We start from the raw sequence: 13357 nt of genomic DNA on the forward strand, positions 1-13357 counted from the left end.
TCCCAACTCCATGGCAGCCCTTACAATGGGTTATTACCCTGATCAGCTTAGTGTAGACAGGGAAAAATTTGCCCCACTTGGATAAGGCAGATCCACCTATTCCTCAGTTTCTTTTTCTTCCTGTCTCAGCGTGTGTATGACAGGGTAGAGCAGAGTAGCATTTTTTGTTTTGGTTTGTTATTTTATTCTAGAGGGCTTACCTGAGGTTTTTGCGCTTTCCTCAGGCTGGCTGTGTGCAGTTCAGTGGTGCTGTACAGGACTGGTCTGTTCCCTTCAGCATGGGCTGTTTGGAGTCTAAGGTAATGCCTATGGTGTGTACGGAGGACGCGCTCGCAGCACTGATCGCTGGCCAGCGCTGACTTCTGTTTACCAGATCACCTGTCAGGAGGAAAACAGGTGGAAATCGTTACCCCTGCTGTGCACACACTTTGATGATGTCAGGGCAGGCACCTTTCTTAAGCAACTGACGCCCATTGTATGAGGCTCATTGTTGGTTATAGGTGGATGTATGCTGCAGGACCTAGCAGCTATCTAGATACAGTGCACTATGGACCAGGAGCCCGTCCCAAAAAAGCTGAAGGACACCCCAAGGTAAGCCCTTAGAAGTTGGTGTTTTTGTACTTTAGAACAGCTTATTTAGTACCTTTTTTCTATTGTTTACAGTAACTTTGTGGAGCTTGTGCAGGGAAAAAGGAAATGTAAAGTTAAGAATCGGGTGTGTGCAGCATGTGATGGCCGATTGCCGAGAAATTGCATTGATCCGTTATGTGTGCCGTACCCTGAAACAATAGAAGAGCCTGGTCCCCCTGAACAATTCAAACAGTTCTTTTCATGGATGGTGATGGCCTTGCAGGATTTTAAGGCCCCACAGCAGGGGGCAAAGAGGGACAGGACTCCAATAGCAGAAGAGATGGAAGATGTGAGGCCAGGGCCATCCTCTGAAATATTTAGTTCCCTTCAGGAGTAGGATTCCGAGTCAGATAGTGAGGTTGAGGTGATAGAGGATCAAAGAATGTTTAATTTGGATACCGTTCTACTCAAGCATATTAAATTTCTAGGCATTGAGGAATCGACAGTTCCAGTCAAACCACAGGATGCACTGTTTTCAGAACACAAAGTGAAATCTAGAGTGTTCCATACCCATAAGTTGATAAAGGACTTTGGGGTATATTTACTAAACGGCGGGTTTCAAAAAGTGGAGATGTTGCCTATAGCAACCAATCAGATTCTAGTTATCATTTATATAGTACATTCTACCAAATGACAGCTAGAATCTGATTGGTTGCTATAAGCAATATCTCCACTTTTTCAAACCCGCAGTTTAGTAAATCTAGCCCCTGATCTCTAAGGAGTGGCAAGCCTTAGATAAAAGTCGTCCTGACATGGGAAGACTGAACCGCATGTACCCTTTCCAGGATGAAGATATGCTGAGATGGTGTTTGGTACTTAAATTGGATTCAGCCATAGCCGGTTTATCCTCAAGGGCCACTTTCCCATGGGATGATGGGGGACCATTGAAAGACGCCATGGATAGGAGGATGAAGAATTTTTTCAGTTAATTACACATCTTCTCGGGTATCACCCTGAAGTCTGGGATAGCCATGGCTTCAGTAGCTAGAGCCCTTAGGTTGTGGGCCAGCATGCTGCATACAGATATTGAAGATAGAATAAATAGAGTTTACCTTCTAAAATCCTTAGAAGTTATGCAGAAAAGCATTGGTTACTTGTGTGAAGCCTCGTTGGATGCGATTGTGTTCTCTTCCAATAGCATGGCCTTGGCAGTTGTAGCGAGAAGGGCGCTTTGGCTACGTCCATGGTCGGCAGACCACCAATCCAAAAGCTGTCTGACAACACTTCCATATGAAGGTAGTTTCTTGGTTGGGGAGAAACTGGATAATCTGATGCAGAGGCTAGAAAGTAGTAGTGCTAATCGTCTACCACAAGACAGAAGGGGTAGACAGTTCCTCACTTATTCTCCAAGGCAACAGTTTAAAGAAGCCCGTGCCCATAGGCCTGGGAGACAGTACTCCAGACACCAAGACATTATGGCAAGACAGTCCTTTCGGCCCTTCAGGTCAAAGACGTGGAAACAAGGACAGCAAAGAACCCAATGACTGTCTGCAAATCCAGGATCCACTATCTCCAGTGGGCGGCAGGAAATCACGCTTTGCCGAAATTTGGAATCAGACCACACAAGACAAATGGGTCCAGGAGAATAGTCACCAGGGAATATGCCATAGAATTTCATACCTGGGCAAAAGGAAACAGATTTGTTCAGTCAAGAAGTCCCACGTCCATCTTAGAACAGCAAGCATTGGAGGAAAGCCTAAAAGGCCCGGTGGAAACAGAGGCTATTGTGGCGGTGCCGACAAATCAGGAAAGCATGGGGTTCTATTCCAAGCTCTTCCTTGTTCAGAAAGCATCAGGTGCCTTAAGAACGGTACTAGATTAACGGGCCCTCAATTGCTATGTGCAAGCAAAACACTGTTGAATGGAGTCGTATCAACTCAATTCTCAAGGCAGTAGAAACAGAAAAGTTTCTTAAGGCGATAGATTTAAAGGATGCATATTTTCATATCACGATTCATCACCAGCAATTCCTGAGGTTCTGCATGCAAGGACGCCACTTACAATTTACTTGCCATCCGTTTGGCCTTTCTAAGTCTCCAAGAACATTTATCAAAGTCCTTTATAGTTCTCATAGCAGCACTCAGGGAGAGAGGAGTAGCTTTCTGGCTGTATCTGGACCATATCCTGATTTCGGCAAAATCAGAGGAAGCGGCCCTACGGGTTACATCCCAGGTAACCCAGTTCCTACAACAGCACGGTTGGTTAATTAATGTAGAAAAAAGCCACCTGTTACCCTCGCAATAGCTAGTGTTTCGAGGAGTGCAAATAAATACAAGAACAGACAAGGTATGTCTCTCTCAGGAAAGGTTGGACAAAATCCAGTCCCTGGCGCATCAAGTCCAGCTTCATCATCGAATCTCAGCAAGAACATGTCTTCACCTAGGAATATTTTCCTCAGCAATAGGAATGATTCCATGGGCAAGGTGGAATATGAGAGATCTTCAATCAAGCCTCTTTGCAGAATGGGATCATACAGCGGGGTCTCTAGATTCCAAAATCAACCTCTCAGGGTCGGCAAGACAGTCCCTGGATTGGTGGCAGCTCAGAACCTTGAGAAAGCAAGGGGAGTCCCTCTCGATACCAGACTAGTGTGTTCTTACCACAGACGCCAGTTCTATAGGCTGGGGTGCTCACATGCAAGGTATGGTCACGCAGGGCACTTGGCAAGACGAAGAGAGACTTCTCCAAGGGAACATCTTGGAGATGAAAGCGGTCTGGCATGCAGTCCAATATTTCCAGTCCTATCTATGAGCCAAACATCTGCGAGTATTCTCCGACAACAGGACTGTAGTAGCCTTTATAAACAAACAGGTTGGTACCAAGAGCAGAGGAATGCTGGCCGAAATAACCACAGTGATGGCATCGGCAGAGAGGAACCTGAAATCTCTCTCAGCCTGTGAAGATACCGGGTTTATCTGGCCCAATGCTACCCACTTCACGCTGGCTGGCTACCCACGGGTGCCTTCCTATGCCAGGGAAGTCTACCCAGTACCTTCTAGGATTCGTTTGGTCACTCAGGCAAATGCAGTTATAAAAATACAACAGTATATTTATTGTCATACAAAACAACGCTAGAATATTATGTACACACAGTAAATAAATGCCATGCAGGATTACCACATCATCTGTCCGTCACCCCAATAGCTTAAGGAGCAATAGTCACCTGGCTGGCCAGACTTCACGACCCATGGATCTCTCTCAGCTGCATATATAGACTCTAGTTAGAGAACGACAACTCAAAAGCTAGATCTTGCAGTCTTCCTGAATGAAATCCCAGAATGACCACCCTTCCCCCTTGGAGTGACTCCTTATATCTCGGGTCTAATTTCCACAGTCTTTCCCCTCCCTCTGCAAACCCCTGGGTCTACTCTCCTTAACTATTGGTCAGTGCTGGACTAGGGGGGGTTGGAGAGGGGAGTGAAGATGAGCTGCCCTTCCACAAAACCTCCCCTGTTAGATGGCCTGTCTGGACTAGCCTGGTGAGAACAATGGACACTAATTAGTTTTCCCACTCCAGCATCTTACAAATTTATCCCTACCCATAATCCCCCTGGCTTCATTTTAAAGACAATGAATAGCAATCTTACTGCAAGTCATCAATATACAATATACATATGTACACTGAACTACAATGTCCCCTTAGCCACATGTTGGACAATGCAGTTGTAGTCTGGTGAGCTGGGGAACAAAAGCATGGGCTATAAAAAGTACTTGCTATAATCCACATTATGTGAGAAATGAGAAACCGAATGCTCACAGGGTTATCACACTCATTTCGTCACACAGCCCTTCAAGTGGCAGTCAAAGACAACGTGGTGGCAGACTATAAGCAGACAACAAGTCCATCCAGGAGAATGGGAGTTGCACAAAGAGATCTTTCGGCTTATACGACACAGGTTTAGAACACCAGAAATAGATCTGATGGCCACAGGGAACAATTCCAAGGTACCCCCTTCTACTTCCGTCACAGAGACAACAGGGCCTTAGGGATAGTCAATGCAGTGGAATTTCAAGCAGTTTCCTCCCTTTCCAGTTATCCCTCAGGTACTCAGAAAAATAAGGAAGGAAAAGGTGAGGTGATAGCAGTCCTCCCGGTGTGGCCGCGTCACCCTTGGTTCTTGGTAGCACGGAGGATTTCCTGTTGGAGCATCCATGGCCGTTGCTGGTCAGAGCAGATCTCCTACATCATGGTCCAGCGCTGCATCCAAATCCAGACTCCCTTGGTTTGATGGCGTGGAGACTGAGCGGCGACTATTGAGATCCAAAGGTATTTCAGACGAGGTAATAGACATTCTGATTCAGGCAAGGAAAAATAATTCCTCTATAATTTATTACAGAATTTGGAGAAAATTCATTTGTTGGGCCGGGAACATGGCGAAGGATCCCATGTCCGTCAGTGTTTCAGATGTGTTAGAATTCCTTAAAGATGGTTTCGTTAAAGGACTAGTACCATCCACATTAAAGGTGCAAATATCTGCTCTTAACATCCTTCTTGATACCAAACTGTCTTCTCAGGATCTCGTCTTCCCATTCTTTCAAGCACTGAAGAGGTTACGACCAAGAGTGAAACCATTCTTGGGACCTTAATTTTGCCCTGGACGCCTTAACCACTGACCCCTTTGAACCATTGCAGGAAACGGCTCACTCTGAAAGTGCTCTTTCTAGTGGCAATCACCTCGGCTCGTCGTATAGGGAACATACATGGATTATGGTGTGAAGAACTCTTCATAAACATTTATGAAGATAAAGTGATTTTGAGGACGAATCCGGAGTATCTACCCAAGGTTGTCTCCTCCTTCCACATCAATCAATAATTAGTAGTACCATCTCTACCCTCATCCCACTAATAGTGAGGAGAGGCGACTCCATACTCTAGATGTGGTGAGAGCTATATCTACTTACATTGTCAAGACGAAAAAATCTTAGGAAGACAAAGCATCTATTTGTACTTCCCGAATGTCCTCGCAAAGGACATGCCCCATCCAAACCTACACTGGCGAAGTGGATTAGAGAAGTGATTGCACAGGGCTACAGGGGGAAAGGGCGTGAAGCACCTAAGATATTGAAGGCGCATTCAACTAGGGCGGTAGCGACCTCCTGGGCACATAGAATCTAGGCATCAGCGACCGACATTTGTAAGGCAGCCGGATGGTTGTCGATGCACACCTTTTTTAAGCATTATCTGCTTGATGTTTCAACCTCTAAGAAGACCTCGTTTGTGAGAATTTTTCCAGAAAACGGTATAAATAAATTTTTGTTTGACTGTATTAAGGTGTTGGTTTTTTATTGCTCTCCCGACTATTGTACTGCTTTGGTATATCCCATTGTAAGGGCTGCCATGGAGTTGGGAAAGGAAAATTGAGAATTCTACTCACCATTAATTCCCTTTCCTTGACATACTCCATGGCAGCCCTATGTTTTCTCACCCTTGTTCTAATAGTTATGTTGTAAGACGGCTTGGGAAGTTACAAAAGACACTGAGGAATAGGAGGAGCTGCCTTATATAGGGTCCAGGTGGGGGAAATTTCTTCCTGTCCACACTAAGTTGATAAGGTTATTAACCCATTGTAAGGGCTGCCATGGAGTATGTCCAGGAAAGGAAATTAACGGTGATTATAATTCTCAATTTTATCCATTGACTTCAACAGCCACTTTGAGTCCACTGAACTTTAATGGACTTCTGTTGGCTGCTGGAGGTCATCAAACAGAATATAGCCACAACCCTATTTAATTGCTAGCTGTGACAAATCGGCATTGGAGAGTTTTTGGTGGTAAGTAATAAAGCACTGAAGGAACTGTGTATTGTATAGTGTACATCGGAAGGGAATCTGCAAGGCAGGTTGGTAATCACAGTTTGGCTGTTAACATCAAAATGGGTGGTATACATTGCATATTGAACATCAACGAGTGGGCTATTCACTGTATATTGCACTTTAAAAACGGGGGCTGTGAGCTATATAGTTGACATGTGTGGGGGTATGCACTTCATTCTGGAAATTAGAGAGGAACTCTACATTGTAATCTAGACATCATAATGAGGTTCTGCATTGTATACTAGTCATTTAGCGATGCTTTTTATTTGATTATATATCTTTGAAATTTTAATTTTTCAGAAATTCGCAGGCTGATTAAAGCCATACTTGCATCAGGCAAACCATACGTTCACAGATGTAATAAAATAGTGAAGATGTTTTTAAATGGTGAGGACCATTTCTGAATGTCACAGTATGGAAGTTTTATAGTAAAGTGTGTTCTCTTAGGATGATTTGAATGCAGAGATTTCAATACAAGTCTCCAGTTTGTCAGTGATTACAACCCCCCCACCACACTAAGCATATACATTCAATGTCCTACTTCTACTGTTAAGGTGTTTCAGTAAGGTTAACTTGCATACAATGCCCAGTAAACTCTACCACACAACGTCATTGGGTATTTAATGGAATATATACACTTTTTTCCAGGTGCGTGGCCTGTCCAGTTTTGGAGTTGAGTTGGAATTTTTGATAGAGGAGTATGCTGGCAGCAAAGGCAGATTTCCTCCAATCAAAAGGAGAACAAAAAGATCTCTCTATATTGCAACCATTGAAAAAGGTCACAGTCTTGTTAACTCACTGATTGAAACTGGGCGAACTAGTGATCTAGGCCTTGTTGTTGTTGATGAGGTAATATTAAGTTAAATTCTTACATGTTCGATCAGACTCTTTGTGTGTATATATTTTTAGTATAATGCAATTTAACAGTTCAGGTTAGGATGGTACCGTACAAGTTAGATACGCATTTAGTGACTTTTTTACTAGCCTGTCTTTTGCTGTATTATAAACAGGGTTAACCAAGGGAATGAAGAATGAAAAGTCAGATTGATATCAATAATAATAATGGTGTCCCTAAACTTTTGAAAATACGTTTACAAACAACTGTATGGATGACACATTATTTGTTCAATAATACTATAAGGTCCATTTAAGTAGCTGCAGAATATGCGCACACTCAATATTTAATTATGCACCTTTTTTTTTTTGTCTGCTTAGCACATGCATAGTGCGACAGAAGCACTGGGCAAGTGGTGAATGACAGAGGTATTTGTCCCAGGTTTTCTATCTTGTATGTAGCTTTTAAACACCAGGGAGATTGTTTGTGTGTGGGAAGGAGCTACCCAAAGAGAGAGTTCAGCTACAGGAATAGCTGGTATAAGGGTCTCATGGGTATAAATGGAGAGAGAAGGGTGGGCTTCATTCATAAGGCCCATTCCAGGTCTTCCAGTTTACCAGAGTTTGTTGTAGTTCACTCAGCTGGTAATCAGGAGTTGCACCTGTGTGGGGCTGGTAAAAGGCTGCAAAGCAACTCCGTCTCTTAGACCTGGGGAGGAGGTTGGAAGCCTCCTGAAAGACACTGCAAATGGTGACCAGTAAAATTCTGTATTTCGTATGTGTGTGTGGGACACAAGGTCTTTCACATAAGAGAGGGTGTTCCTGTGTGTTAAGTTACAAGCCAGACAGGCTAGGACTTTTGTTTCTGTTTATTTATATTTATGCCTGGAGAATAAATCTAGCTGAGGCTAGCTAAACCAAAACACTGGACTGGTGTGATTTATCTGGCTGAAGTGTGTGAAGTGCAGCTATCTAGCCCCAGGAGACCGTAACCTTAACCCAATCTTATGACAAAAGGTGAAAGCCCATTAAACCGTTTGGAAAGTGCCCTCATGCAGTTGCTCTCCTTGTCCATTTCCAGCAATAATGTACCAGATGGGAATGTGACTTAGAGAAGTATACAACAAGAGCAGCACTAAGTGTGATAAAAAATATTTAATATTTTGAATGGCTGAATTCAAATAAAAACCATAGAATTAATTTAACAGACAATATTTATTAACAAATATAATTTCTCTTTCCTACCTTTGGGGGACACTCCGAGACATTGGGGTATAGTAGATGAAACTAGAAGTTTAGGCACTTAGGCTTGTTTTAATCTACACACTCCTCCCTTACTATGCTTCCCCTCTCCTGCAGATACCTCAGTTTTTTCTATGTGCCTAGGAGGTCACATAAGTATGGGCCCTACCTATACTTAAGTTAGTTTTTAGACTATCATTTATTTTTATTTTTATTTTCTTAAGGTGCACCGTGAGGATTGATCCTAAGACCCAGAGGAGTGAATAAAGTGCAGCTTTTTTCACTCTGGTTCCCTGCGATGGTAAGAAACAGCTTGGTCTCACTTACCTTGTACTTAGGCCGGCAGTCCTCCCCTTGAGACGAGCATTAAGGCCAGGATAGACAGTTTATTTTGTCATTAGGCTGGCCACAGATAGGTCTTAGACCGGACGAAAACGGCCGCGGCCACAGCTATTAAGCGGGCAGGAGTGAAGCCGTAGCAGCCTTTCCTCCCCGCCTATTGGACGGGGGGACGGACCAACAACGCGATCTTTAAGAGGCGAAGTGGTTGCTTTATATACGCACACACAGCCTGGGCATCTTTCACCAGTGACAGCCATATTATTAGATGGTCTGATCGGCAGAGGCGGCCATATTAGGGGAGGATTCGAGGGAGGTACTTCCAATCCACCTCCTATGCATTTCCTGGCGCGGATGGTGGCCATTTGGGACATGGAGACACATCGAGTGCATGCTGTTTCCCTGCTCTGCCTCTCCTCAGCTGGTATTGTCGTATCGTTTTATATACCTCTCCATTTAAATGATTGTGAGTTTGTTTATTGTGTTTTACACATCCAGAACTATTATACTCAGTGTCTGGGGGTTGGTGTTAATTATAGGACTACCTGGTATAGAGACTTGATAAATTCCTATTGTACTGCCATCATATTGCTAGTACTCAGACATATAGATATTATCTATAATCATTTACAGTTTTTAATATGTTTGCAAAGGGTACATCCAAGAACAAGGGACCTTCTAGTACAGCTGCGCTGTATTATACTTGTGCCAAATGTAATTGTGAATTATCTGTTGGACAGCCTATACAGGACCCTCTTTGTGCAGTTTGTGACGCTGAGATCCAAAAGCGACACACCCCAGCTCAGACGTCTGCAGCTGTGGAAGAACCACTCTGGGCTAGATCCCTAACAACAGCAATGGCTGAGCTCACTAAGGTGATTTTACGGTCTACAGAGGTACGTGAAGCTTCAGTTTCTCACATTTCTACACACAGTCAGGCTGTCGCAGGCAAATCCTCACAGGCGGAATCTGCTCAGGAAGCAGAGCGCTTACGTACAATTTCTTACAGGGGCAAAAGAATTATTTCCGGGTCAGGACCGAGATCAGGATTAAGACCATTCCTCAGCAGAGGAAGGAGAATTGGATTTTGATCTACTGAAAGAAGATACTCTTAGTTCCGGGGATTCTGCATCTGCCCATGATGTGGATAGCCTCATTTTAGGCATTAGACATACCTTAGGCTTTGCTGAACCTGAACATATGGCTCCTTGAGGGTTCTCTTTATTTAAAAAGACAAAGTCTCAGTTAGCCTCCTTTCCACAGTCTGATACTTGGCTAAAGCCAAACAAACAATTTATGATGCCATGCAGGTTTAAGTCTCTTTATCCTCTCTCGGCAGAGGACTCAGGAAAATGGTAAGCCTTACCTAAGGTAGACACTCCAGTGGCTAGCTTGTCTTCCTCTTCCTCTTGTCTTCCGCTATTCCCACACAAGAGAAGATATCTCTCAGGGATCCCACTGATAAGCTGAGCGGAGGGCTAGGTCACATTTCTTATGTGGCGGCAGGCAGTCTGTTTAGACCCAATATGGCCTTTGCTTGGGCTAACAAGGCTATTTAGCAGTTGTCTGAATTATTAGTTAGGGGAATACAAGATAACATTCCTCTGAACTTCTCACTTTAGCTGAACATATCCAGGAGATGTCAGATTATGTAGGCCACGCAGCCATGGATGCTTTGTCTGCTAATTCCAGAGCTTCGGCCCTCATTATTGCAGCCCGTAGTACCTTATGGTTGCGCTCTTGGAAAGCAGATGCTGATTCAAAGAGAGCACTAGCTTGCCTTTTGATGGCGTTGCTCTGTATGGGTTAGAGTTAGAGAAGGTTATCCAGGTGGCCACTGGAGGTAAAGGCACCTCCGTTTCTATCGGCCCCAATAAACCACGACAGGCACGGTTTTGATCCTTTTGTTTCTTTGCCCACGGCCGAGGGTTCTCGCCGAGAGGTCAGTCCTTTGCCCCCAGAGGAGCATATAGCAGAGCTAGGGGTGCTGCTAGACAAGGAACCTCGAGACCGGGTTATAAGCGCGCAGCCTGAATGACTTCTTTCAGGGGAATCTGTGGGTGGGGCGCATCGTCTTCGCTTCCAGAGCCATTGGTGGGCATCCACCACTGATGTTTGAATACGAGGACTTGTGTCCCGGGGGTTTTTCATAGACCTAGTCCAATTTCCAATGCACAAGTTCTTCACCACAGCCCTTCCCCTTTGTCCCCTCAAGTGCATAGCACTTCAAGAATTCATTCAGAGACTAGTGGCAGCCGAGGTTATCATCCACGTCCCCCAGCGGGAAAGAGGTCAGGGGTTTTACTCCAACCTATTCCTCGTGCCAAAGCTGGACTGAACATTCCGTACCATTTTAAATCTGCAGTCTTTAAACAAGCCGGTAAAACTTCAAAGATTTTGGATGGAGTACCTTCGGACTGTTATAGCTGGAATGGAGCAGGGAGAGTTCCTAGTCTCCATAGACATCAAGGATGCCTACCTGCATGTTCCAATATGAAGGAGACATCAGTGTCTTTTCCGCTTTGGGGAGCTTCCATTTTCAGTTCGGGGCCCTACCTTTCGGGCTAGCGACCGAGTGTTCACTAACTTCATGGCGATCATGGCAGGGCATCTGCAACAGAGGGGTGTCACGATAATTCCTTATCTAGACGACCTTCTTCTGAAAGCTTCGTCTGCATCACTCTTTAACACATCACATCCAGATCACTATTCAGCTTCTGGCAGCACACGGCTGGGTTCTGAACTTACCCAAATCATCTCTCATGCAGTGCAACAGATGCGGTTTTTGGGTCTCATATTCAACACATTGTCCTCCAGTAGATATACTCTCTGGGTTAAAGTCCTCTCACTCTGCCACAAAACAAAGTCTCTTCTGGCACGGAAAAAGGTCTCTTCTCAGTTGCAGGACGCTCCTAGGAACGATGGTATTAGTGTTCGAAGCAGTGCCGTTTGCGGAATTCCATTCACACCCTCTTCAGAGGGAGATTATTCAAAAGTGGTCAGGTTCTCAGGTAAATTTAGACAGGCAGATCATCTGCATGTCGAGACCCACTCGCCTCTCTCTGGCGTGGTGGTTATCCAGGCAGAATCTGGAAAAGAACAGTCTGTTCGAACCTGCTCATGGATCTTCGTTACAACAGACGCAAGTCTGTCAGGTTGGGGCGGAGTAACAGGGCCCCTGAGATTCCAGGGTCTGTCCCCAAAAGAAGCCACACTCCCGATCAACATCCTGGAACTCAGAGCAGTCTACAGGATGTTGACTCAGGCACAGAGTTTTCTGTCAGGAAAACCTCTGCAGATTCAGTCCGACAATGCCACAGCGGTGGCTTACATAAATCACCAAGGCAGTACACGCAGTGTAGGAGCCATGCGGGAGACAGCCAGGGTCATGGTATGGGCAGAGCATCATGTTCCCAAAATATTGGGAATTTACATTCCCGGCGTGGAAAATTGGGAGGCCGACATCCTCAGCCGACAGAAATTTCACCCAGGCAAATGGTCTCTCAACAGGCACGTCTTTGCTCTCCTAGTGGAACGCTGGGGCAGACAGGAGATCGATCTCATGGCATCCAAGCTAAACTATCAAGTTCCTCTATACTGCTCAAAGTCTCGAGACCCTCGGGCGACATTCATTGACACCATGACATTTCCATGGTGCTTCTGTCTGGTGTACCTGTTCCCTCCAAAACCCACACTCCTGCGGGTGATAAAAAAGTTAAAAAGAGAGCGGGTTCCTGCAATCCTGGTAGCCTCTCATTGGCTTTTCAGGGCATGGTTTTCGGACATTCTGGGACTGGCAGCAGCACCTCCTTTCCAGCTACCAATGCGGCCAGATCTTCTAGCTCAAGGTACTCTTCTTTGCCACTCTTTGGACCGTCTAGCTTTGACGGTGTGGCTGTTGAAACCCTAATTCTTAGGGCCAAGGGGTTCTCGTGTGAGGTAATTGGTACCCTAATTATGGCCAGAAAGATTTCTTCCTCAGCCATATATCCAGGGCCGTCTTTCCCATTGGGCACGCTGGGCAGGTGCCCGGGGGCCCTGCAGCCCAGGGGGGCCCTCCGGAGGCAGGAAAAAAAAGAAAACCCTGAAAAAAAGAAGAAAATACTTACCGTGCTGTCAGCTGGCGATCCGGCTCCCTCCCTGGTCTCCTCCTCCGTCGCGCTGGCAGTGCACGCCCGCCCGACATCCATTGCGGAGCGCTACGGAGGAGTAGACCAGGGAGGGAGCCGGATCGCCAGCTGACAGCACGGTAAGTATTTTCTTTTTTTCAGGGTTTTATTTTTCCTGCCTCCGACGGGCTCCCCTGGGCTGTAGGGCCCATATATATAATCATTATTTTTTTATTTTTGTATATATAGGGGCCCCGGTGCACTGCTGTGCCCGGGGGCCCAAGAGGTTCTTAAGAGGGCCCTGCATATATCATCGAGTTTGGAAGGCATACATTCTTTGGTGTGAGGCCCACAGTTTCCATACATCTAGGTTTAGCCTTCCTCAACTGA

General features: G+C 45.3%; 1 protein-coding gene across 5 annotated transcripts in view; it reads left to right on the plus strand.

Moving 5' to 3' along the window:
• Positions 1-13357, plus strand: part of HELQ (helicase, POLQ like) — a 44524-nt gene that overhangs the window by 6479 nt on the left and 24688 nt on the right. For all 5 annotated transcript variants that reach the window (XR_012689717.1, XM_075203324.1, XM_075203315.1 and 2 more), the window contains exon 5: positions 7092-7292. Coding sequence is in view for 4 of the 5 variants with exons in the window: in XM_075203324.1 (XP_075059425.1) it covers positions 7092-7292 (201 nt within the window). In the remaining variant the exon portion in view is untranslated. The remainder of the gene's footprint in view (positions 1-7091; positions 7293-13357) is intronic.

Source organism: Mixophyes fleayi, chromosome 1, assembly GCF_038048845.1.
Source record: "Mixophyes fleayi isolate aMixFle1 chromosome 1, aMixFle1.hap1, whole genome shotgun sequence".
Taxonomy (NCBI): Eukaryota; Metazoa; Chordata; class Amphibia; order Anura; family Limnodynastidae; genus Mixophyes; species Mixophyes fleayi.